Consider the following 27,927-nt stretch of genomic DNA (forward strand, 5'->3'; position numbering starts at 1 on the left):
CTCCAGTTAAACATTTTTATCATCTTAAATGTTTCGAAAGATTTAATTCTTTAATTCGACGTTTCATGCTGGGTTAATGGCCATAAAGGTTAGATTCAGAATCTGGAAGCAAATCAAGGTTATTGTAAGGGGTACCATATTCATGTTGTAATGAAATTTTCTTGTTTAAGTGGGAGCTCTGTTTGCTCTCACTAAATTGAACTATTTGTCTTCACTCGTTTTAAAATGAATTTCTTAGATACTTCCTTCTCATAATATTCCATCATTTCTAATTTTATAAAGATACCTTTCTTGCCTCTTCCCAACAAAATCATCGACAAAATTTTTATAAATTATTTTAAATTGAAGTATTAAATAATCATAATATTTTATATACTATATTCCATGAAATAGAATATATTTTTTTATTGAAAATTAGTAAAATTAGCAGTATTTTGTGTTATTTGAGAACAGACGGTAAAATAAATCGTGAGACGTGAAGGAATAATTTATCGTTTCAAATCAATTTGTTATTATGATCAGAAGCCGAAATATATGTAACTATTTACCCCGTAATAACTAAGAAAGAAGCAAATCAGGAGGTAATTAGAAACATTGCTATAGCTGAGATAGATTAATTAATTAATACATTAGTATAGGAAAAAAATGCATTATTTAATGAGTCCCCTCCGGAACATAATTTCCCACTCATTTAAATTATTAAGATTGATTTTCCTTCGAAATTCTTTCCCAATTATTTTCAATATAACCATTAGTGTATGAAATGAACATTGCTATAGCTGAGATAAATTAACTTATTAAACCATTAGTATAGGAAAAAAGGCATTATTTAAAGGGTCCCCTCCGGAGCATAATTACCCACTCATTTAAATTTTTATGGCTTATTTTCCTTCAAAATTCATTCCCAATTATTTACACTATAATTATTATTAGTGTATGCAATAAGAATAATATCTATACATAATTTATTATAAAACATATACAGTTGATCTTAAATATATCTTTAGTAACAGATTTACCCGAAAAAAACTTCGTCTTAGACGTATTTATGCAAATAAGATATACAAGGAAATGGTTTATCCTGCCCAGATGTCTTATTTCGACTGAGCTTACGATCAGCTTCTAAAATGGATTTGTTTTAAGAAAGTCCACCATTCTATTTTCAGTTACAGAATGTTTTTCTTGATGAAAACGTGTCTTTGTGGCGGAGCCGGCTCAAAAATTCCACCTAATTGAAATCATCTGATCTTATAAATTACACTTGCATGTTGTAATTATCCAGGCTTTCATTATGTAAGGAATACTTCGATATCTTTTAATGAGGAAATGAATGGAATTTGAATTTTTATTTATTTTTATTGTTACATAATAGCTTAATTGTATTGGTAGTTATGTAATAAGGCCACTCTGTCTGACAAAACGAAATTGGGGTTTATAACCCTGTAATATTACGATAAGGCAATTTTACAGTTCTTTGTTAAACTTGGATTAGGCTATCAACACCACCGATGCTAAAGACAGAAAAAGACCGTGAAAAAGCATTCGAAATTTTTATACGCTCAAGACTTGAAAAAATTATAATCTGATAACAGTATTCATGTGAGATTTCTTTTAGATATTCCACCTGATGTGAACAATTAAAAAGACACACAATAGCAAAGTATAGGTTAAAAAATTAAAGATTATGACATTGAATATTAATTAATTAAAATAATTATATTCGATATACATGTTCTTTTTGCATTCTGATCCTGCAATAAATGTAATTCCGTTTTAACCATAAACTTGCCCTACTTAACCCTTTCTAGGGCGGTGGGAAGTATGTTTTCCACCAAATTTATTAATCTTTGTATGAAATTATGTAGGTTGGCATAAGTTCTGACAAATTTTTTTAGAAAGGCAGAAACTGAGATGCTTTAGTTCTTTATCTCACACAAAATGATGTGTCTTGATTTGTTACTTAATTATTAATTAACCAAATTAATTAATTAATCAAATTGAATTTATCTAACAAGCTAAATGAATCCCTTTTCTTATTCTAATTTCAAGCCTAAAAATATTTTAACATAATATGACTAGAAAAAAAAATGACCCTATAAAGGGTTAATACTGTCACGTAGATGTTATAGTATAGAACTGAATGGCACACACAAGAGGTAGAGCTAAACCAATTTATCAACTGAACTCTGAACTGAGAATACAGTAACTGACAAATCTTCTGCTTTTATACAAGCAAAGAAAGTTCTAGAATACTGTTCTGGAGACAGTAAGAAAAGTCCAGAAACTTGTCTGGTAAACTAAAGAAATGTTCAGTATCTTTTGGAACATGAAATAAAGGAAAACATAAAATAGAGGAATTAAGTATTTACATATGCTATTAATCGCATTATCTCTAGCGGGATTCGAACCCAGGTCTCTTGATCATGAGACCACTGCCATGACCATTCGGCCATGGAGATTCGACTGTCTTTCTTCAATGTGGCAATACAAACATTTTAAAAGGAAACCATATTTTTAAATGTATTTGTCAACTACAAGAAACAACCACACTCAAATATATTTGCATTTTTAAAAGATATTCAATTGACTAACTTGATAATGTTTTGATAAAATTCCATATAAGTGTCAAAATTGTATCCATTCTTATATTATTTTACAATGAATTAGTTTAAATGATTTACAATGAATTAGATTTGGACGAAACATAGTCAGATGTACCCTGAAAACAAACATGAACAACAAAAATACTAATAATGAATTCTTTTAAAAAACATTTAGGTAGCTTTTTAAAAACAACTTGAATCGATGTCATTAAAAAAAAAACATAAAGAATAAGTATTTAATTTATTTTTTTAACTATTTACAAAGGCTTTATAAGTGAGTCACATTTATAAATGTTTACTCCTTTGTGTCAAAAATCTTATGAATTTGTTACAATCCTCGCCATGCGGTGGCGCTGTTTTTTCTTGATGTCGATTTTAAAAATGGAGATTTTTTTTTCTTTTTGTTTCTAAATTTAAAAAAAGAAGAAAAATGTCCTTTAGATGCCAAATTAAAATGCATAATTCAAAAATTTAATTATGATATATTTTTGGATATTGTAACTTAAACCTCTATTTACATTTTCGAAACTGGCTGCAACTTATATAAATTTTTGAAACTTGTATTTAATTAATTATTTCTGTCCCTTGAAATGTGTTTATATGTATTACTGTTAAAGAAGATGGAAGGAAAAAGAATAATTTCAGATATCATTGGTGTACTGAATTTCAGAACGTGAAAGGAAAAAAAAATGACATTAAAGTGTATCAAAAAAGAATGTTAATAGGAGATGAATTAACATTCCTTTATATAAACATAATTCAATCATTGTCATAATTCACAATTAAAATTTGTCTTTGGAATAAAAATAATGTTTTTTATCCCAATTCCTGATATGCATACTACCAATATTTTTTATTTTTTTATTTTTTTATTATCAGTACTTTTTCCTGAAGTATTCTAGTCGGGAAAATTTGAATTATATTTGTTTTAATTTATAATTAGTTCGAAATAATACTAGACAAAGTATTTTACTTTTTTTTTCAAAATCTTTCATAGAATGTGTAAAAAGTAAAATCATTGTGTTGCATTTGCTTTGGACGTCTGATTAATATTGTTAAATCTAATTATTTTTATTAAATCTCATGAGATCCTTGCTTTTATTCATTTATTTATATAATATATTCGTTTATTTGAAAATATGTGTAATGAAAAAATAATAATAAGTAATATATAAAAGCATTTTATACCGAGCATACGATGTTAGGATTAGTATTCATTATAATTAGAATTTTTTATTTATTTGTTGATTAATTAAATTGCCTAACTAAAGTTCTTTTGGTTAAAATTTTTTCTTAAAAACAATGAAAGCCTAAATCAATTTTATAAATCTCTTAGGAAAAAGGAAGAATGAAATTTTTTTACGATATTCTCACAATGAAAATTATTTTATCTTGTCTTGATTTTTTATGTTAAAGAAAGGATTAGCAATGAGAATGAAAGAAAAATATATTTTTAAAAAATTAGATTTTAAAATATACTTATTAGCATACTAATAAAATCAAAGTATCATTTAATTATACTAGTAATTATTTTTATTTTATTTATTTTCTGCTTGTTAATCTTTAATTTTCTATTCATCGTTATAAATATTAAGGAATTTTCAGCACCATTTTAAAATTTATACCAAATGTTGGATGTAGTGTTAAATTAAAATGTAATAAAATTTATCGATTAATTGTTGATTAATTTCTTGAAACTATTAAAATAATGTATTGTGATCAAGAAAACATAAGTACACAATATTTCACAACTTTATCACGGAGTGATAAGTGAACGGAAAAATTAATTACAAAATTACATCTTTTAAAAAAAAATACACAAGATAAATTAAATAAATATACATGATAAAGAAACATTTTAAGTTGGTTCTTTATACAAGTGGTGAAAAATCATTGAAAAGAGCCGATTCACAACGAATTTTCATTAAAATTTGATGAATTCGTTTTCAAGTCCAATAAAATGTCCCAATAACCAAAAATCCCGAAAAGGAATGAAGAATTATGAAATTTCTTATTGTGTGTATTTAAATATCATAAAAATAGCGCTGTTTTGCACTTAGTTCTTTTTTAGGCTGAATTATATCATTCGTTTTATATTGTATTTTCAATAAGAAATTTTAAAAGGCAAAAATTATGTGGCAAAATTTAAATTACAGTTAGATTTCATGTGTGTAACAATGTACTTGTTATAATAGCGGTACCAGTCCAATAGACTAAATACAGTACATTCCCGTGTATCCTGGCGAATTTGATGCTATTCATATTAATGCTTTAGCATATATAGATGTCAGTAAGTTGTAATGTCATTATTTTTTGTATTTCTTCTATGGGTGTTCTTATTATCCAGCCAGAAAACTATTTCATGAAAATACTATCCGAATTTTGCTCAATCTGATCACATTCTATAATCAGTTTCAATGTCTTACTGTAAACGAAAACAAATTATTTTAAATTCATTAATTAGGATATTTTATATTCTAGTTTTCCCATTATACAGTTTTTCCGTTTTATTTAATCAAACGCATATTTTAATAATTGGATGAATTACTAATTTTTTCTTTATACTCTACCGTGCGATTTCATAGAATAGAATTCTTGTTTTCAAATCGGATAGATCGGGATTGGTGTGCCATCGATTCTGAATCAGATGAATTATTGATGATGCCTTGAAGATGAATTATTCTCAGAATAAATGTAAGAAAGTAATGCATTCTGATCCGATTATAGGAAGAAATATAACGGCTTTGTATTAGGCATTTAGAAAAGTAATACTGCCTTTTCGTAGTCGATACATCCGAAATATAGTAATTTTTATACATCTATTGTAAAATTAGAGGTTCTGCTATCTTTGGTAACTAGAAAGCTGATTATTACTGTACAAAAATTCTTCTTATTAAAAATTCTATTCTATCTTATTTTCTGCAGAAGAAAATATTTTTTTTTCAATGTCTTAATAGTACCAATAGTTCTTTTTCATCCCCCCCCCCTCAAAATAAAGAACTATTTTGCAAGAGTAGTTTGTGTTTAATAATAACTTATATGTTCTCCCCCCTACTTCCTCTTTTTTCATTCCTTCGCGATTGTGTAAACGAGGCGATTATTAACGCAATTTTTTCCCTGGGTATATTAAAATTGTTTTAATAATTTCTTCATAGATGGCAGCACGATAAGTCTCCTCAATATTCGTTTTAAAAAATTGCAGTAATGAATTCTTTTCTTTCCATAGATAAAAAAAAACGATTATATTATGAAACTCTGATTCAGTTTTTTAATTTTTCTAAGGGAAATTAAAATATTTCAAACTAAGCATTACCAAATATATATATATAAAGAAATTATGGTATTCTTTTTCTGATCATGTTATCAAATTTCACCAATTTTTGAAAACTCAAGAGTGATAATACTGAATTGTTTGTATATAAGTATTTCGCGATAATTATAACACATACACACACTGTTGTATAAAAATGTCATTTGCATTTAGAAATAATTACAGCATTCATTATGGTTATTGTAATTGTTCATGTAAGTTTTATGATTAGATACGTTCAAGTGTTTAACAAAAATATTGCATATTTATTTCAGCAATGGTTTTTATCATAGGATTTGATTAATAAATTTATTTTGCTCCTTACATTTGTTCTTTTTTTATGGCTCCGGCGATCAACCCTTGTACCGATCAGAAGAAAAAAAATTATTATCAAAAACTACGTACAAACATGGTTACTTTTCGACACAACCACCATTTGTTGCAGTGAAAACTCCAATATTTGTTATATTGGTAGATGTTTTCGATTGCTACTTCAAAGAACGTTGCCGCCAGTGGTGTGATAGGGATCTTAACATTCCTTTGTAGCTCCGCTGGAAGTGTTTGAATTTTCTTTGAAGGAAAATATATGGAATACGAATGTATAAGCATTCATCCTCCAACTTGGAAATATTTTTGAAGATAGGCTTGAAGATTCTTTGCTCTGCCATTTTAATGAGATTGCGAAAACTAAAAGTTCCCATTACTCATTCATTAAAATAGAATTTTCTTGATCTTTGGAATCACGAGCAACGTGAAAACAATTATATAATGTATTAGTAATAAGGATAAATGTAATTATATGTGCTATAGCACTTTATGCCAGATATTTTAATCTAGAATTACTAAAGCTGGCATATATCATTTGAAATATGGTTTAGATTCTCAACTAAAAGTTTGGTAAGCGATTTTTTTTTTGAAATTTTAATTAATTAAAAGTGTGCGATTTTAGGAGGGGGGGATTGCGATAACATTCCAAAAATATTACTGTGCAAAAATGATTTTTACATTTTAAAATTTTAAAAATATCCTTTTTAATGATAAGATGTTTTGTGGCTTATAATTTTTTTTTCTATTTTTAAAGAATTTTTACAACGTTAAAGGTATTTTACTATGATATAGTTCATTTTTGAAGTGAAACTCTGGTAGAACAATTTTACAGGCAGTGCTTTCTTTGCAATGCAGGCATGATATGCAGAAAAGCAACTAATGTTCGCACAGAATCCCCCTTCTTTTTATCCAAATAATAATGTTAACAGGCATATGTTGTAACTCAAATGATGCTTCACATTTTCATTATATGCAAATAAATGTTAAAGTATAGTACTACAGTGTGTTATAGTGTGTTATTCTTGGTGAAATTTGTGATTAAAATTTTTTATTCAATAAACGTAAAGCGCATCATTTGAATTATTTGGAATTCAAATTTTATCGCATTGGGACCAATAGTACGAATTCTAAGAGCCCTTTGAAATAGAAAAACTTATTTTTTGCTAACGCTGTATAACTATAGTTAAATATATTCAGTTTGTGCCAGTATTGTAACCTCTTGCAAACTCTCGACCCCATATATTGTCAAATTAAATAGTTATTATTATATTTGCATTATCTACATTGTAAAAAAAATATTTATCCTATCTTCATTACGTCTTTGTTTTCTTTTTAGATCCAGTATGATGTCCTCGGGCGGTTCCTTATCCAGGTCGACGGTAGTCAGCCCCACATCACCGTTAGCAACCCATAGCACTCCCCCTGCGCACAACAATATTCTGGTAGAACCCCATCGGCCAAGGTCCGGGTCTGACAGTCGAGGAGCGGTGTCCAAGATGTTCGAGATGCTCAGACACCGCTCTCACTCCGTCACCTCCGATCTTAAGAACAAAACAGTGAGTTTTCTCATTCATTTTTGTTTGACATCGTTTCTTATCATCGCTTCTTCTTTGTACAAAATGTGTTACCCGTGATGAAATATTAAATTGGCGTTTAATTCAAAAGTTTCATATATATATATATATATATATATATATATATATATATATATATATATATATATATATATATATCGAATTTATCCTACACGTGCTCAGTAAAGCTGCTTTCTTTAATCAGCAGGTTCTCACGCTCCAAGAGAAGGGATAAAAACTCTTTAATGCTTAGTACATTTCTTTAAATATAACTAAAATCCCCTTACCTAAATCGACACGTGTTAAAGAAATAACTGTAAATATCTCATTATAAAATCACTGAGGGAAAAATTTCGATCTATTGTTACTCTCCTTTGTAGTTGTATCGCGATGTGAACAAGTAGAATGGAATAAATCGAAGTTAGAAATTTTCAAAAGTGTCATATATATATATAGTATGCTGAAATCTAGATGAGATAATTCCCGTTTAAAATAATTTTTCTTATTGCTTCGTCCGTTTGGTGTTGTTCATTCATAAAAGTCATCAAAGAAAGGCGGGGAAAGTACACACAACACACACACACAAAAAAAGTCTTGCTATATGTTTGTCTTAGAATCCAATTGCTTTAAGTATTAATATATAAATTTTTTGAAAATCTTTCAACTTATAAGTACATTGATCCATTTTTTTATTTAAAGGTTTCTTAAATAAATTATATATGTTACAATGAAGTAAAAATTTATTACTACTATATGACTATTTAAATACTCGAAATAAGTAAAGTATTCCTAAGTTAAACTTCCGTACATATATTGCGAAATCTTTTTTGTTAACATATTTCTTTGGGGAATTAATTCGGATTGGGAGAGAATATTTATTGAAAATATTTTGGCGGTGGAGAACAAAGATTGAATAATAGTGTTGTAAATGGTAATTATTTGATATTTGTTTTTGGCAGTGTTTCATACATTTAATTTTTATCGCTTTCATTCTATCAAAATAAAATAAACGATTATTTGTTGTATTATAAAACTGAATTAATTCTGATAATTATCGTTTTAAGCTGTAATATTGCCGTGCTGCCATCTACCGATGAAAATGAGAACTTATCGTTGTTATAAAGTCTTGTTAACATATTTTTGAATATTACCTCTTATTCCGATTTTTAATAATTCTATTTTGTATTCAAAATAATAATATAACTCCATTCATTAATTATGAAATAAATATAAGTATATTAATAATTTTTGTTATGATTTTTTTTTATTTTTAAATAATGTTAACGAATAATAAAAAGCTTAACTATAAATTTTTTATGCAAAGTATGATATCCATTTTCTATTTTTCCGTTTAATTCCCTTAATGAGCTGTTTTCAAAAAGTCTTTTGGCATAAAAATTTAGAAAATAGCCATATAATACTATTTTTTATAAATTCTAATTTAATACTGCCATTTCTTTAAAAAATAGTCTTGGATTACTCCAATAGATGGTACTCCAAACGTTTTACATTGGGATGATCTCAATGCTATTTTAGCTTATGTTTCATCTTCTGCATTTAAAATTTTATTCTGAAAAGAAACTATGGAACTAAGCCATAAATATATTCTTAAAAATCCTCGAGCATCCCCTTTAATGATATTATAATGGTGTTTTGTTAGCCTTAAGCATTAAGTCAATTCATGAAAATTTATAAAAAATGATAGAATTTATTCTTTTTACGAATTTTTCTTATTTTTATTTTAAAATAATAATTGCTAACATTATTTTGTATCGAAAGATGGTCTATGGTGACCATAAAATTGCGCAAGCAACAAATAACGATCTAAATCGTTTCAAGGTAACACATATCAAAGTTCCTGACAAATTGATTTTTTAGAGAAATTAAAACTTTGCTGGTATTTATTATTGGCTTAATTTAATAATTTTGTGAACAGTAAAAAAAAAGGCTTTAATAATAGTTGTAAATGTAGTATATATATATATATATATATATATATATATATATATATATATATATATATATATATATATATATATATATATATATATATAATAAAAATTGCAGCGAGAAATTTATTTTTTGAAGCATCGTTCTCAAGACCATTTTTATCATTAAATGATAGCCTAGAAGCCTACGAGAGTGGATTGCTTGTCTGTCGCTTGTCAAAATGAATGTATTCGTCTGACATTCGGTCCTGGATGCAACTGAAAATTGTTTCTCGACATTACATTGTTCCATTAATTTAAAAAAAAGTAATTTATCGAAGTCATGATATTTGGCTATGCATGCGAATATATAAGTGTGTATTGGTAAAGAAGTTTTTTATTTTTATTGTTTTTAAATACCATGTGCCTTAGCACCGGCATTGCTCTTTTAATCAATTTCAATTCGTTTGAAATAAATAAAAAATACAAAACTCGGGAAATGTATTTCTGGATTATTTCGATTTTGAATCCTATGTTAGGAGTTTCACCTTATGTGAAATGTTAAATTGCTAGATGAATATACTGATGACGATAATGGATTTCTTTCTCGGGTTAAAAATTCAGCAGTCTTCGTTTTCGTAAAAATAAAGGCTTATAATTTTGGTTCTATAATTTTTGGTTCTTATTATTTTTTCCATTTAATGCAATAGTATTTTTACTAGCTAATACTCATTCTGTTAAATCAATTAATACTCATGTTGGTAAGTTTCTTTGCACAAATAATATCTGATGGGTTCACATACATAACACATTCATGTTGTATCCTTAAATTGTGGCATAGTATACCATTCATGAATGTATTATGTCACATATTTGGTATAATGCATTTATGTTGTAAATTCAGGTAAACATCGCCAGTTTGTTTTTATCTAATATATATGCTAGTAAGTTTCTTCACACAATTAATGTTTGATGGGTTCACATTCATGTCCTGTCATGAATGTATATCATGTTTTATTCGTGAATGTACTATGTCAAATTCTTGGTATAATTCATTTATGTGTCAGATGCAGGTAAACATCATTTGTTTTAAACCAAATCAGTTAATACACATCTTGGCAAACGTTTTTGTACAGAAAGCTCCTTTTTAAGTTCACTTTTGCCAAATCATTATCTGCCGAGTAGCCGAGCTATTATTTATGAAAAAAAGAAAGTATCGTTTTAATGATAAAAAAGTAACTGTGAAAAATGGAAAAAAATATTGTCTTCATTAATTAGAATCATGAAAATTAATTGTCTTCATTAATTAGAATCATGTTTCTATAAATTTCAACTATGAAACGTTTATGTATATTATTAGTTGTTTGTGCAATAATTATTCAAAATATACATACATTTTTGGGATATCCTGTAAAACGAAAGAGATAAAAATTTCAGTAACGACCGCGTTGAAATACTTTTCAATAATTTGCCATCCAGTTCACCACAGAAATCAAAAATTCCCATTAAACAAAGCAAAACAAAAAAAAAGCGCAGATTTGATTTTTCTTTCTGTCCACTAAACGCTATTTAAAGAGAAAGGTAATTGCTCCTTGGTAAATGGAAGCAAAACGATCGCTATCGTGACATTCCTTCTCCAGAATCGTCGCTCAGGTAGGAGAATGGGCATAAAAATCGTGTGTGTGTAACCACCTGGGGAGAAGAACTCTGTTTGCTGCGACAAGAACGGAATCGAGGACAAACTTGTAATTCCTGCAATGAATCGTTAGACCTGAAATGACTCTTTGCAAACACGCTCGCTTAATCGATTCACTGAGATTTTATTGGTTGCAATAACAAAACAAATGAATCGCATCGTAAGATATTTGATTTCTGAGTCATTATTGTTTTGAGTTAAGAACACGCTGTGATTTTCGAGTTGTTGTTGATTTTAATTGAATGGTTAAATTTCAGTCCACGTGTTAAAATAGTTGTATGAGTTAAAACAAAAAATCCACCTGTTTTTACTTTAGTCATGCGGCCACTGTGCTCCCGTGCCGAAATCCGGCGTCATGGCCGAAGAGACGCATTTTCGAGACCTAATTCCGTGAAAGTTTTTTTTGTGTGTGAGTGAGCGTGTGTATATTTAGGCCTGTTGCATGCTATATCCATAAAGGATCAAATATTCTCTCTTGGACTTCTCGTATGGAAATTAACCCTCTCATTCCTAAGATCATTCGAGATCAGGTGCTTCGGAATATTAGAACACCGGGATTTCTCTTTCAAGGAAAGAAAGTAATCCCTACTTCCACAAAAACTACATTGGCACCCCGTCCTCTTAAGGGGTTAATATAAAAAGAGTATTCAGTTTAATTAGTAACTACTAAGCAAAAGCATTTTCCTCGAACATTCTTTGAGAGTTTTCAGGAAACTTCCCTATCATCTATTCCCAACTGGACGACTTCTCTAACAAATAAAGTACGCGCTACAAATATTCAATCAATCATACTTAACGAAAGGAGAAAAAAAATTATTGGTAACAGTGAAGCATAACGGGCCCCCACAGTAATTCCGTTGACCGGATGTTTGGGGCTTTCAGTATTGAGAGAGTTAAAAGAGGGGATTAAATATCTTCAATTTCGAATACATGTGAAATTAGAAATGAGGAAGGCTTCCATTTCAAGCACATTATATAAGCTTACTATATTTTTCCTATTGGTCATCATGTTTCATTTTGGGGCCGTTATCTCAGCTTCATGAGAATTTGGGAGCTTAGCCATAGTAATATCTCATTTTAAAGCAACACTGGATTATTTTGGGACGAACCTTGTAATTTTGAACAGTCGAATTTCGATGACACCTGACCTAGCCTTCACACCACACAAGAGAACATTTGGTTCCGAGGGATTCAACGTATTGTTCGCCAAAGGATTCTAAAACCCTTCGTGCTTTTGCGCATGCGTTAGGATGAGTTTAATTCTACAAAATAGGGGTGAGAAGAAAGATGAAAGGACGAGATGTTTACATTTGACAATAAAGTAAATTCATGAAATTTCACACATCCTTCCGTGTCTCACCCTTTAATGAGGTTGAATCGGTCGAAAAGTGGTTGTTTCAGGATACTGAAACGAACGGTAAATATTTGTCTCCTTTAAAAATAAATAAATAAACGGAACTTCGAAAATAAACATCAACATCGCTTCTTTAAAATTAACGAACTGTGCAGTTAATTGGTTTACTGTAGTTAATCCTATTATTCGAACTAAAATTTTATAAACTAATTTTGAACAGAGAAGCTGTTTGATTGTTTTTCATTGATTCGTATATTAAAATTTTTTTTCTATTATTATTATTGTTTCTGATGTCATTTTACTTAGAACAAAATTGTTATTATTGTTTATTTCTGATGTCATTTTACGTAGAACAAAATTTGTGACGTCTAATCTCCATTTTCCCACCGAAATCAAAATCGAATGGAGTAAGGATCGGCCATGGTTCTCTTATTTCACATGGCGATATTCGGCCAAATTTTGTATCCCGGGTTTCAAGGTCGCCCCCGGAGAGCATTGACCGGAGGGAAAGAGAGAGACGGGGTGTGAAGAAGCAAGGAGAGAACAGTAGGGGACTCCATGTCCAGTAGTATTTGTTGACGGTTTAGAATTGATTCTTGATCCATCAAGCTGTATATTCCTCTAAAGTTAACCCCTGTACATAATATAATTAAATCTATAGCCTAGAATCCGGCGCTTGGTCTTTATTTATGCCGACATTCATTTGGCCACATCTACATTGCATGAACCGACAGACTAATTAACAGGACGGACAACCCGGGCCATTATGAAACGCGGGAACTCGTCGTAGTTGAACGAGGAAAACTTTACTAATGGCCAAAAATAAGTATCATTCAGAAAGACTAATTATGATTTCAATAGTTTGTATCCGAGATTTCTGCGCTGAAAATTTTTGGATCAAATTAACGACAAGTTGTAAGACACATACGTATTTTTCATCACCATTTTTATTCAAAACTAATTAAAATTTCACCAAAAGAAATTCACTCACAAAAATTCAATTTATTTAAGCATAATTATTGAACGTAATAAAGCATATATAATATATGTTCGATTGTCCGTACTGAAATCTAAGATATATCTTAAAATTACGGATTGTTCTGAAATTCATTTATTTTCTAGTTGCGAATGTGGGAAAAATGTATATTTTATTCTTCAAAGTGGAAAAAGTTTCTGATTTTATTTAAAGAAATTTTGTGTATACATTTTTCAGAATATTCCTTTTACACTCCTCTCTGCGAACGTGGGAAGATATATATTTTATTCTTCAAAGTGGAGAAAGTTTCTGATCATATTTAAAGGAATTTTATATATATAATTTCTGAATGTCCCTGTTTACACTCTTCTCTATACAGTACATTTTTCCACTACCCATGCTTACATCTGACGTTGCATTTTCCCTGAACTTGCGTGAATGGGAAGAACTAAGTTGTAAACAAGATATGTCAACATCATGAATTGATCTATTTGAGATGCGTTGGTGTCTATAGATCTTTGTGTAGCAGAGAGGAAAAAAAAAATGCGAATTGTGAAAATAAATGTAATTTTTAAATCGTTTAATCGAATCGTTTGTAATCGAAAAAAAAAATCTATCAACAAAAAAGAAAGAAATTGTTCTTCTTTATATTGCGAAGCCTTTGCTGGCATGACTGTGATTATTTTTTAATTCTAATTATAGTTATATCCCATTTTAAAATAATAATGCGGTTAGTTTATGACCGATCAGGTTATTTTGATCTGTAATCAGATGATGAGGACGGTACTTGATCTGTCAACTCCTTGCACGTCATATCAACGGGAGATGGGTTTGTAAGATGATGATTTCTGTATCGGAAAGATCATAAGTTTAAGATTCCTTGTATTTGGATTTACTGCCATTAAAAACCATCGTCGATGCCCAAATAGCTTCAACCTCAAGATAGCCATCGAATGTCTATCATTTTTGTGTGTGGTATGAAAGTTGAGAGAGTGGTGTGTTGGTTCAGGTGACGATGATTGAAACATATAAGACGGTGTTCCAGAATAATCTTCGTCTGCCTTAAAAACAGGATTTTATAATAAGAGTAATGCGAATAATAATTAGAATAATTCAGAGTAATGCGAATAATGATTAGAAATAATGCGAATAATGATTAGAAATAATGCGAATAATGATTAGAAATAATGCGAATAATAATTAGAATAATTCAGAGTAATGCGAATAATAATTAGAATAATTCAGAGTAATGTGAATAATAATTAGAATAATTCAGAGTAATGTGAATAATGATTAGAAATAATACGAATAATTATAATAATAATTCTGAGTAATGCGAATAATAATTAGAAAATTACCCACGTTGCTATCATTAAAGGGAAAAAAATGAAAAATAACTCTTTTAGTATCTTTTCCCCACTTGAAATACCGCTAGATCTAATTTTGTTTATTATTCTAAGTTTTGTATAGGGATATGATATCAGTCTCACATACGGAAATTCATGGTTCTATATCTGGGGGAAAACGGTGGATTCATGAGACGCAATGAATCTTCGTCACTTATACCATATGATGGTATCGCATTTTAGAGGTTTTTAAATATCATTCAGTGTTTGCGGTTCTTGAGAAAAGTGAATTCGAGTCGCGGATACTGGTTGGTAAGTTGTTCATCAAAAACAATTACAGCTGACAAGAAAAAATTAAACTATCGCTAACGAATATTTTTATAAATGGCAATCGCATTCACCGACACTGCAAACTAATGAATACACTGGGCTGCACTATAGCATGTAAATGACTTTACACGGGCACTCATGCACCATTACTACATTAAAGTTCAGTTTTAATGTTCATCATTTTATCTAAGACTGAACCATGTAATTTTTTTTTTGTTTTCTCATCACATATAATTTTATATTATTATTTTATTTTATGCTGGTTTATAAAATTTTAAATAAAAGAAAAGAGAGACAGTTAATAATTCTGAAGTCACCTGGCATCATTTATTATTATTATTTGACTTTTTAAGATTCATCCGAAGTGTTGCTTCAAAGCGAAACGTTATATAGTTGAATTCTCTATCCTCTGAAGACTTTTTTTGTGGTATAAAAAAATAACTGGTTTTCGTCGCCATTTAAATACGCGTTCTTTATTCAAGTTACAAACATACTTTGAGAAAAAGCGAATTACTATTTATATACAACGTTATTATAGAATCCACTGAACTGTTTCAATTTAGCAAAAACGATTTATATGATTTTCAAAACGAGGGGGTCAAAAGAAATTAAATACAGCTTTCTCAACCCCACTGTTTGCTTCCGTAAAGAAGTTAAAAATGTGACAACGGCAACTGTTTGTCAATCATGCCGCGTGCCTCTTTGAATTCTTACACATGACTTTTTATCAGAGTAGATGTTAACAGGTGCAAGAAACTTTCAAAAGAAGAGGGGGAAAAAATCAAAATCACTTACGAGGCATCTACTCTCGTATCTACTTAGCTTCAAGTGGATGCTTAACATATTGAGTTGGGAGATGTGATAAAATTTCCCCGGCACTTGGGGCATAGCTATTAATACACTTTACGTTTAATGTTTTTTTTTTTTTTTTTTTTGTCTTTTAAATCAAGCGATAAAGAGAGCTAAGTTTTTAATATTATATTGCCTGTTTTCACTTGGCTGCTTGCAATTTAATGTGGGAAATTGCACTTTCTGGGGTAATTTCCTTTTTTGATTTAGATAAGTTACAAATATTTGGTTTCACGGTAATCTCCTTTAAAAGCATCTATGTCTCGTGTAATTTAAAAATATAGTATTAGATAATGCCCTTTACTTGTAACTGTTATATTGCCTGTTTTCGGTTGGCTGTTAGAAATTTAGCATGCGAAGTTATACTTTCAGGAGTAATTTTCTTTTTTTCCGCTTAGATAAAGTAAGGTTCTTCCCGTCCAGCTATGACGAGTTCCCGCGTTTTCCGACGGCCCAGGTTGACCGCTCTGTTAATTTGTCATTTCATGTAGATGTGGCCAACTGCCTGTCGGCATAAATAAAAGCCAAGCGCCAGATTCTAGGCTATAGTTTTAATTACATAATGTACATGGGTTAATTGTTGTGAAATGTACAGATTTGGTAATTTAAGAAATATTTTCTTAACCATCCACAAATAATATTGGACATGGCGTCCTCTCCTAGCTTCTTCACACCCCTTCCCTCTCTTTTCCCTCCGGTCAATGTTCTCTGGGGGCGACCTTGGAACCCAGGATGCAAAATTTGGCAGAATATCGCCCTGTGCAGTGAGAGAACCATGGCCGATCCTTACTGATAAGTTACAAATACTTAGTTTTATAGTAGTCTCCGTTCAAAAGCAGCTATCTCTCTTGTAATTTAAAAATATGGTATTGGATAATGTCTTTTATAGGTAACTATTATAGTGCCTGTTGTTAGTTTGCTGCTTGAAATTTAATGTTAGAAGTTATACTTTCTGGGGTAATTTCCTTTTTTGACATAGATAAGTTATAAATGGTTTTAGGATAATCTCCTTTAAAAGCATCTGTATCTCTTGTAATTTAAAAATATAGTATTAGATATGCCTTTTACTTGTAACTGTTATATTGCCTCTTTTCGATTGGCTGTTTGAATTTAATGTGGGATGTTCTACTTTCTGAGGTTTTCTTTTTTGACTCAGATTAGTTACAAATGGTTTTATGGTAATCTCCGTTCAAAAGTAGCTATCTCTCTTGTAATTTAAAAATATGGTATTAGGTAATGTCTTTTATAGGTAACTTTTATATTGCTTGTTTTCGGTTGGCTGCGTGAAATTTAATATGGGAAGTTATACTTTTTGGGGTACTTTTCTTTTTTGACGTAGATAAGTTACAAATTCTTGGTTCCATAGTAATTTTCGTTCAAAAGCAGGTAAGTCTCTTGCAATTTAAAAATACGGTATTGGATAGAGTCCTTTATAGGTAATTGTTATATTGCTTGTTGTTAGTTGGCTGCTTGAAATTTAATGTGGGATTCTATGCTTTCTAAAGTAATTTCTTACTTTTTTTTTTGGTTAATAAATTACAAATACTTGGTTTTATGGTAATCTCCATTTCAAAAGCAGCTATGTCTCTTGTAATTTAAAAATATGGTATTAGATAATGTCTTTTACAGGTAACTATTATATTGCCTGTTGTTAGTTTGCTGCTTGAAATTTAATGTTAGAAGTTATACTTTCTGGGGTAATTTCCTTTTTTGACATAGATAAGTTATAAATGGTTTTAGGATAATCTCCTTTACAAGCATCTGTATCTCTTGTAATTTAAAAATATAGTATTAGATATGCCTTTTACTTGTAACTGTTATATTGCCTCTTTTCGATTGGCTGTTTGAATTTAATGTGGGATGTTCTACTTTCTGAGGTTTTCTTTTTTGACTCAGATTAGTTACAAATGGTTTTATGGTAATCTCCGTTCAAAAGCAGCTATCTCTCTTGTAATTTAAAAATATGGTATTAGGTAATGTCTTTTATAGGTAACTTTTATATTGCTTGTTTTCGGTTGGCTGCTTGAAATTTAATATGGGAAGTTATACTTTTTGGGGTAATTTTCTTTTTTGACGTAGATAAGTTACAAATTCTTGGTTCCATAGTAATTTTCGTTCAAAAGCAGGTAAGTCTCTTGCAATTTAAAAATACGGTATTGGATAGAGTCTTTTATAGGTAATTGTTATATTGCTTGTTGTTAGTTGGCTGCTTGAAATTTAATGTGGGATTCTATGCTTTCTAAAGTAATTTCTTACTTTTTTTTTTTTTTTGGTTAATAAATTACAAATACTTGGTTTTATGGTAATCTCCATTTCAAAAGCAGCTATGTCTCTTGTAATTTAAAAATATGGTATTAGATAATGTCTTTTACAGGTAACTATTATAGTGCCTGTTGTTAGTTTGCTGCTTGAAATTTAATGTTAGAAGTTATACTTTCTGGGGTAATTTCCTTTTTTGACATAGATAAGTTATAAATGGTTTTAGGATAATCTCCTTTAAAAGCATCTGTATCTCTTGTAATTTAAAAATATAGTATTAGATATGCCTTTTACTTGTAACTGTTATATTGCCTGTTTTCGATTGGCTGTTTGAATTTAATGTGGGATGTTCTACTTTCTGAGGTTTTCTTTTTTGACTCAGATTAGTTACAAATGGTTTTATGGTAATCTCCGTTCAAAAGCAGCTATCTCTCTTGTAATTTAAAAATATGGTATTAGGTAATGTCTTTTATAGGTAACTTTTATATTGCTTGTTTTCGGTTGGCTGCTTGAAATTTAATATGGGAAGTTATACTTTTTGGGGTACTTTTCTTTTTTGACGTAGATAAGTTACAAATTCTTGGTTCCATAGTAATTTTCGTTCAAAAGCAGGTAAGTCTCTTGCAATTTAAAAATACGGTATTGGATAGAGTCTTTTATAGGTAATTGTTATATTGCTTGTTGTTAGTTGGCTGCTTGAAATTTAATGTGGGATTCTATGCTTTCTAAAGTAATTTCTTACTTTTTTTTTTTGGTTAATAAATTACAAATACTTGGTTTTATGGTAATCTCCATTTCAAAAGCAGCTATGTCTCTTGTAATTTAAAAATATGGTATTAGATAATGTCTTTTACAGGTAACTATTATATTGCCTGTTGTTAGTTTGCTGCTTGAAATTTAATGTTAGAAGTTATACTTTCTGGGGTAATTTCCTTTTTTGACATAGATAAGTTATAAATGGTTTTAGGATAATCTCCTTTACAAGCATCTGTATCTCTTGTAATTTAAAAATATAGTATTAGATATGCCTTTTACTTGTAACTGTTATATTGCCTCTTTTCGATTGGCTGTTTGAATTTAATGTGGGATGTTCTACTTTCTGAGGTTTTCTTTTTTGACTCAGATTAGTTACAAATGGTTTTATGGTAATCTCCGTTCAAAAGCAGCTATCTCTCTTGTAATTTAAAAATATGGTATTAGGTAATGTCTTTTATAGGTAACTTTTATATTGCTTGTTTTCGGTTGGCTGCTTGAAATTTAATATGGGAAGTTATACTTTTTGGGGTACTTTTCTTTTTTGACGTAGATAAGTTACAAATTCTTGGTTCCATAGTAATTTTCGTTCAAAAGCAGGTAAGTCTCTTGCAATTTAAAAATACGGTATTGGATAGAGTCTTTTATAGGTAATTGTTATATTGCTTGTTGTTAGTTGGCTGCTTGAAATTTAATGTGGGATTCTATGCTTTCTAAAGTAATTTCTTACTTTTTTTTTGGTTAATAAATTACAAATACTTGGTTTTATGGTAATCTCCATTTCAAAAGCAGCTATGTCTCTTGTAATTTAAAAATATGGTATTAGATAATGTCTTTTACAGGTAACTATTATAGTGCCTGTTGTTAGTTTGCTGCTTGAAATTTAATGTTAGAAGTTATACTTTCTGGGGTAATTTCCTTTTTTGACATAGATAAGTTATAAATGGTTTTAGGATAATCTCCTTTAAAAGCATCTGTATCTCTTGTAATTTAAAAATATAGTATTAGATATGCCTTTTACTTGTAACTGTTATATTGCCTGTTTTCGATTGGCTGTTTGAATTTAATGTGGGATGTTCTACTTTCTGAGGTTTTCTTTTTTGACTCAGATTAGTTACAAATGGTTTTATGGTAATCTCCGTTCAAAAGCAGCTATCTCTCTTGTAATTTAAAAATATGGTATTAGGTAATGTCTTTTATAGGTAACTTTTATATTGCTTGTTTTCGGTTGGCTGCTTGAAATTTAATATGGGAAGTTATACTTTTTGGGGTACTTTTCTTTTTTGACGTAGATAAGTTACAAATTCTTGGTTCCATAGTAATTTTCGTTCAAAAGCAGGTAAGTCTCTTGCAATTTAAAAATACGGTATTGGATAGAGTCTTTTATAGGTAATTGTTATATTGCTTGTTGTTAGTTGGCTGCTTGAAATTTAATGTGGGATTCTATGCTTTCTAAAGTAATTTCTTACTTTTTTTTTGGTTAATAAATTACAAATACTTGGTTTTATGGTAATCTCCATTTCAAAAGCAGCTATGTCTCTTGTAATTTAAAAATATGGTATTAGATAATGTCTTTTACAGGTAACTATTATAGTGCCTGTTGTTAGTTTGCTGCTTGAAATTTAATGTTAGAAGTTATACTTTCTGGGGTAATTTCCTTTTTTGACATAGATAAGTTATAAATGGTTTTAGGATAATCTCCTTTAAAAGCATCTGTATCTCTTGTAATTTAAAAATATAGTATTAGATATGCCTTTTACTTGTAACTGTTATATTGCCTGTTTTCGATTGGCTGTTTGAATTTAATGTGGGATGTTCTACTTTCTGAGGTTTTCTTTTTTGACTCAGATTAGTTACAAATGGTTTTATGGTAATCTCCGTTCAAAAGCAGCTATCTCTCTTGTAATTTAAAAATATGGTATTAGGTAATGTCTTTTATAGGTAACTTTTATATTGCTTGTTTTCGGTTGGCTGCTTGAAATTTAATATGGGAAGTTATAATTTTTGGGGTACTTTTCTTTTTTGACGTAGATAAGTTACAAATTCTTGGTTCCATAGTAATTTTCGTTCAAAAGCAGGTAAGTCTCTTGCAATTTAAAAATACGGTATTGGATAGAGTCTTTTATAGGTAATTGTTATATTGCTTGTTGTTAGTTGGCTGCTTGAAATTTAATGTGGGATTCTATGCTTTCTAAAGTAATTTCTTACTTTTTTTTTTTTGGTTAATAAATTACAAATACTTGGTTTTATGGTAATCTCCATTTCAAAAGCAGCTATGTCTCTTGTAATTTAAAAATATGGTATTAGATAATGTCATTTACCGGTAACTGTTTAAGTAATCATTCTTATTCTGTTTATATTTCAGTCGTAAATTTGTAATCATTAAAATATATAGGTCAGTTGTACGGCTTTGTAAAAATTTTCGGTGAAAGACTATTTTGATGAAACTTAATGGCAACACGTCGGATACTTTACCTGCATCGTTTGATGTAGTGGCTTTCAAGTGCGATTTTTTTTTTTCCTTGGACGAAAAGGTGCAACTGTACTGAAATTTATCGGCAGTTTCATGAAGTGTAAGACGAAAATGCATTGTCACATCAAGCTATCGCGGATTGGTTCAACAACTTTGTGAATGGGCGTACAGATATTGAAAACGTTGACAGGGAAGGAAGATCATTAAATGCTAGAAATTAACCCTTTAAAGGGCTATTTTTTTCCAGTCATGATATATTAAAATATTTTTAGGATTGTGATTGGCTTAAGAAAAGTGGCTCATTTAGCTTATTAGATAAATTTCTTTTGGTTCATTAATTAATTTGATTAATTAATAATTAAGTAACAAATCAAGATACACCATTTTGTGAGAGATAAGGAAATGAAGCATCTAAGTTTCCGTCTGATTGAAAAATTTGTCAGAACTTACGCAAAACTACGTAATTCAATATAACTACATAATTCATAAACTTCCATGGCCCTTCCTATGGCCATGGAAGCATACTTCCCATGGTCCTAGAAAGGTTAACCGATACTGGATGAGATTTCTTTGTATTAGGCATTGAAAAATATATGCCACGTACGGACAAATGTTTAAATAATGAAGGTAATTCCGTCTGAAAGTAAATTTTACTAGAAATTGTAGGATACAAACAAAATTATTATAAAATTTTGGTCCTGTTTTTTTCTTTAACAAAATAGGACCAACTTTTTGATTGATTCTTTTATGTTGTCAGTCAAAACAAATCAATCTTATTCATCCATTTTAGTCTTACTAATGAAAATCGGTTCTTGCCCAAAAGTTGAATAATTCTACTTAAAATCTTTAAAACCGAAGCGTCCTAGCTAATCTAACTATAGCACAGATAACGATGATTTAACCCATTGACTCTCGTGTCCGAGCATCATACGTTTATTGAATTAATATATTTTAAAGTTACTGGTTAAATTAATTGTTCATATATGTTCTAATACGCTACAGAAATAACATACAGTTAATAAACATTTCAATTAATCCATGGATGTGTAATACAATTGAGATAGCTTCTAATTATATAAACAAAACATTTACGATGTTAAAAAGAGTTTCTGAAATCTTAAGTGAGGATAATTCCTAAATCTTAACTTTAGGATAATTAAAAAAAGTTTTTTAACTATCATAATTATAAATCAAATTTAAGTAATTAAAAATACATGCCTATTAATTTTTATGTTGTTTTGTTTTCTTCATATTACTTGCACAATATAGATTTCAGTATCTTTTCATATTGAAATTTAAATAATAAAGGTGCGACTCAATTTAGATTTGAAACAAGAATTGAGTTCGGATATCAAAATTTTGCAAATAATTATGGAATGGTTTAGGAACATTCGAAAATTTATTTATGAAATCATTTACGTATTTAGGAGTGGTTAATAGATTCAAAAAGTTAGGTAAACATTCGCAATAGCTGCACGCTGATTCAGCAGCTGTAGAAAAGAGAGTTCTCAAGGACACATGCATTCCAAACAAGTATTTTTTACGTTTTATTAAAATAAAGCTCTTGCATTCAGTGCCAGGTGTTAAATAATTTAATACTCTGTTCGCCCAATTTTAGCTGTCATGTTGGCTCTTCTCCCAAATTGAAAATAAGTCACAGTCAATCTAGAGTAAACTTGATTTAAATGATTAAGCACATTTTTTTACCGTATATTTGCGGACTTGCCACGTCTCTTAAATGAAAATGGGAATTTCGGACGCCATATTCTATTTTATGTTCTCGTTTCTCGGACACATTCTTCACTAATTCGAAAGGTTTATAATATTACCTGTTTTTAATTCAAGTTTCTTTCAAGGTTTTTTTTTTTATTTATCGCCAGGAGTAAACGTATGATGCTCGGACACGAGAGTCAATGAGTAAAATCATCGTTATCTGTGCTATAATTAGATTAATTAGGGACGCTTCGTTTTTAAAGATTTTTAAGTAGAATTATTCAACTTTTGGGCAAGAACCGATTTTCATTAGTAAGACTAAAATGGATGAATGAGATTGATTTGTTTTGACTGACAACATAAAAGAATCAATCAAAAAGTTGGTCTTATTTTGTTAAAGAAACAAAACAGGACCAAAATTTTGTAATAATTTTGTTTGTATCCTACAATTTCTAGTGTAAATTATATAGAATATCCTAGTAATCTTTTTGGCCATAAATTTTGTCTTTTAAATTTATTAAAAATAATTTAACTTTTAATTGATTAAAAATAATTAGTTTTTAATAATCAAAGTAATAATTAGTTCTTAATAATCAAAATAATAAATAGTTTTTAATTAATTAAAAGTAGTAAATACTGTTCGTTTCAGTATCCTGAGACGACCAATTTTCGATGATTCTCTCCCTAAGAGGTGATTAAATGTAAACATCCCTTCTTTCATCTTTCCTCTCACCCCTATTTAATCGAATTAAACTCGTCCTAACGCATGAGCAACAGTGAGGTGGGTTTTGAATCCGTTTGCAACCAATATATACTGAAGTTTCTGTATAATTCTCACGCGACTACGGCGGTGGCGTGAGAATACGGAGGGTTTCAAGTTCGAGACCCGATTTCATTGAAGAATCGATTTGTGAGCGAGTCTGTTGTACGTTAAATCCATCAGGGATAAGCATCCTCCCGCTGGTGTGATGTGGAGGCTTGAAGAGGTACCGCCCTCACTATCTGACCATAGGTGAAAATTACGAGCTCCGTCTAAAAATCGCCCTATTGTTGCGTTAAAACTAAACCATAATCCTCAGGTGTCAGACCAGAAGCAGTTGGACAAGTGGAGGCTTATTTGGGGGAAAAAAACATTTTAAATGTTAAAAAAAAAAGTTTATTCTGCAAAATTTCACGAAATAATACAGAAAATTATGTTCTACATATTATTACAATGTATGGCTTAAATTTTAAGCAGCCGTTTATTCGAGCCGATGTCACCGAAATCAACATTCAGTGCTATATTTTCCCCTTAACAAGTTCCACTCGTCCTTTTGGAGAGCCGGACTATTGAAGGGATGAGTTTAAAGAATTATTTTATTTAAATTTTATTATCCATATAAAATAGATATATTATACAATATTTGAAACCTCAGCATAATGTTTGACTTAATAAAAATGTTAGTTTATATTTAAAATTGGTTTAATTGATACTTTTTCGTATATAAATTATACAAATAAAAAATATTGCAACTGTCGGAAAATTAGAATTCGAGATTTTGACGAATCTTCAAATTTCATACCTATCTGGATCCGAAAAACACATAATTATGTCTGTCTGTCTCTGAACACGATAACTCAACAACGTTTTGAGCCAGAGGGATGAAACTTGGCATATTTTCTCTAATATAAATTAATAGATAGTTGTTGAATTTTTAACAAAATTCATTCAGGAGAAGTATGTTTGTACGACTCTCCGAATTTAAGTTAACATAATAGCTATAAAATGAAGAGAATTAGATAAGTAAAAAACGGTACCCATATTTAACATCTAAAATGTAGATACGTCTCAAAATTTGTGCCAAATCCGTCAAGAAGTTGACCATCTGTCTGTCTATGCTTCCACTAGGACATAAGCGGTGTAACTCAAAAATGCAATGGCTTAAATCTATGAAATTTTGTATATGAATTTGTGATTACAATCGTAATTCTGTGTCAAATTTTGGTTAAATCTATCCAAAAAAGGACGTCCAAGATACACATTCACTTTTCTGACACTTGTGTACTAACAGCATTCCAACGAGTAATCTTCAAAACAAAATTTCATTCTAACAGGTATTTTCGTAACTCTTGTTCACCAAGCATATGTGATTAATAATGCACAAATGCATTTATTAGAGAAAATTTCAAGAAGACCACACCCACTGATTTACTTTCATTTTTGGAAACTCCCTAAATTCTCTTGAAAAAACTCTCTAAACTCCCTTTATTGGTCTGCTTATAATCTGGCTGTTGTTAGCACGAAAGAAAAAAAAAGGATCTGCAATTGTATTGGATAATGTTACGAATCTGTGATGCTGCTTCCCAGCATAGTGGGTCCCAGAGCTTGGCGACCATTTGGCGACTTGGCTACAAATTTGGCGACTTTGGCGCCAAAATAGATTATACCCGAAACATCGAGAATTTTCCCGATCCGTTCATTAGGAACCGAGATACGCCTCGAACGTTCCTGATTGGTTGAGAGGCTCCTAGCCCCGCCTCCTGAGACCTATAAAAGGAAGCAGCCGCAGCTGCCGGAGAGTCGTGACCCAGTAGTGGTCGTCGGAGTCGGAATCGGAATCGACGGTAAAGAACTGGTCTTCCAGAGATTAGCAGAGCAGCGACGGAGTCAAGCTAGTGCTGAATAAGCTGTGCGCTACTGTCTGCAGTAGAGAGTCTTGTTGTATGCTGCACGTCTCGGCTGAAGATAATCGTCTTCTGTGCTGTATATAGTTGTCATCCTTGTGCTGTCCTGTGTGTCTTCGTGTAAATAAACGTCGTTGTTTTATTTTCTACTGCCACCTGCTGATTAGGCGTTCTTCACACCATATAAATTCCACTATCAAAATGAACCCCGGAAATTTCGTAACAATATTATTTACGGAAAGTTCCTTTCCTTAAAAAGACAGAGATGCATTTCATGTGTAATTAATCTTGAGGATTAAAATTTTCTAAATTATTTCCGATTAGACTTTAACTAGCCTGTTGCGCTATATGCCTTTCTACTATCGAAAATTCTACCAAAAATTAGTATTTAAAGATCGTAGTCAATTCTTAAACTTTAAAGTGCTTAACTTGTGTTTAAGTTCTTCATTCCACCTAAAATAGATTTCAAATTAATTGTAATAGTTCTCCAACGAAATTATTAGGTGTCGTCCTCGTCATCTGACCGCGGTTCAAAATTACGAAGTCCTTCCCAAAATAGCCCTAGTGTTGCTTCAAACGGGACGTTAATATAACTAAACCAAACCAAACCAAACCAACGAAATTATTTTCAAAAGGTGCATTGCTCTCGTCAAATAAACTGATCAAATTAAAATTTTCAATCATATTACTTAGAAGTTAAACTCAAATATTCCAAATAATGATATGAAAATGATTGTGCAATCTTTTTATGCTGCTGAACTCCTTAAGGCTTGTTGCCCTTTATTTTCGTATTTACATTTTATAATTATCATTATTGTTGTTGAAATAGTATAGCTAGTTGACTAAGAAATAATTGAATTGCCATGTTATTTACCATATTACTTATGAACGAATAAGCTATAGACTGATTTCAACTAAAAAGAAAGTAAGAAATAACATTTTTGTCACCGTTTTCAAATATTTTCATTTTTATAATTCAATTTGCGGCTCTGTAAGTGTTATTTTAGCAACTATAATTTTAAAAAAAATGAAATTATTATTTATAAGCAAAGGATTACCTATCCCTGTTCTAGGACATTTAAGATAATTTATTAGAAAGTAAAGAAAGACCAAAAATAAACAATTTTGAAGGTGAAGAAAGATTTATCAAGCATCAGGGTAATGGTTGACATCGGGCATATGTGACAACCGAAAAAAAAAATGCGAAGAAACTTCATATAGTATTTTATTTTCAAAATTTCAAAACTATGTATAGTTTATAATGAATTTCGGATTTATATCTTTGATGGGGAAAATGCGTATGAGTAGAAGATTTAATTCATTTCAAAATAACAAGGTAGGTGAAGGTGAAGATGCGTGCGTTTTGTTTATTGGCTCTTGATAGTGGCGGATTTCCAACTAGATAAACTAGGTAGCTGCAAGGGGCCAATTAGCTAAAAGAACAGTTGTCAAATAAATAAGTTTGTAAAAACTATAAATTCTATGAATGCAAAAATATTAAATTAATATTAATATTTTTTCAACTATAATTGGTTAGATTCCTTTACTTTTCATTGCATTCATTTAATTATTAGAATGTTTATGAAATCGAATATCTGATTCAATAGTATTGTGAATGCTGGGAATGTATAACGAAATATGAATGCAGGGCACTTTGAATTCATGATAGGTAAATAAAAACAAATATATATTCAGAAAAATTAATAGAATAAAAATTATTCATCTAAAATAAACCATTAACATGTTAAAATGCGTCGATTGAAAAAATTGAT

The 27,927-nt window shown here is 30.0% G+C and overlaps 1 protein-coding gene across 3 annotated transcripts in view; it reads left to right on the plus strand.

The window, feature by feature from the left end:
* The window catches only part of LOC129955939 (5'-AMP-activated protein kinase subunit gamma-1-like), a 509,804-nt gene that overhangs the window by 261,250 nt on the left and 220,627 nt on the right, over nucleotides 1–27,927 (plus strand). For all 3 annotated transcript variants that reach the window (XM_056068262.1, XM_056068265.1, XM_056068264.1), the window contains one exon: nucleotides 7,577–7,796. In XM_056068262.1, the coding sequence (XP_055924237.1) occupies nucleotides 7,577–7,796 (220 nt within the window). The remainder of the gene's footprint in view (nucleotides 1–7,576; nucleotides 7,797–27,927) is intronic.

The sequence above is a fragment of the Argiope bruennichi genome, chromosome 2 (assembly GCF_947563725.1).
Source record: "Argiope bruennichi chromosome 2, qqArgBrue1.1, whole genome shotgun sequence".
Classification (NCBI taxonomy): Eukaryota; Metazoa; Arthropoda; class Arachnida; order Araneae; family Araneidae; genus Argiope; species Argiope bruennichi.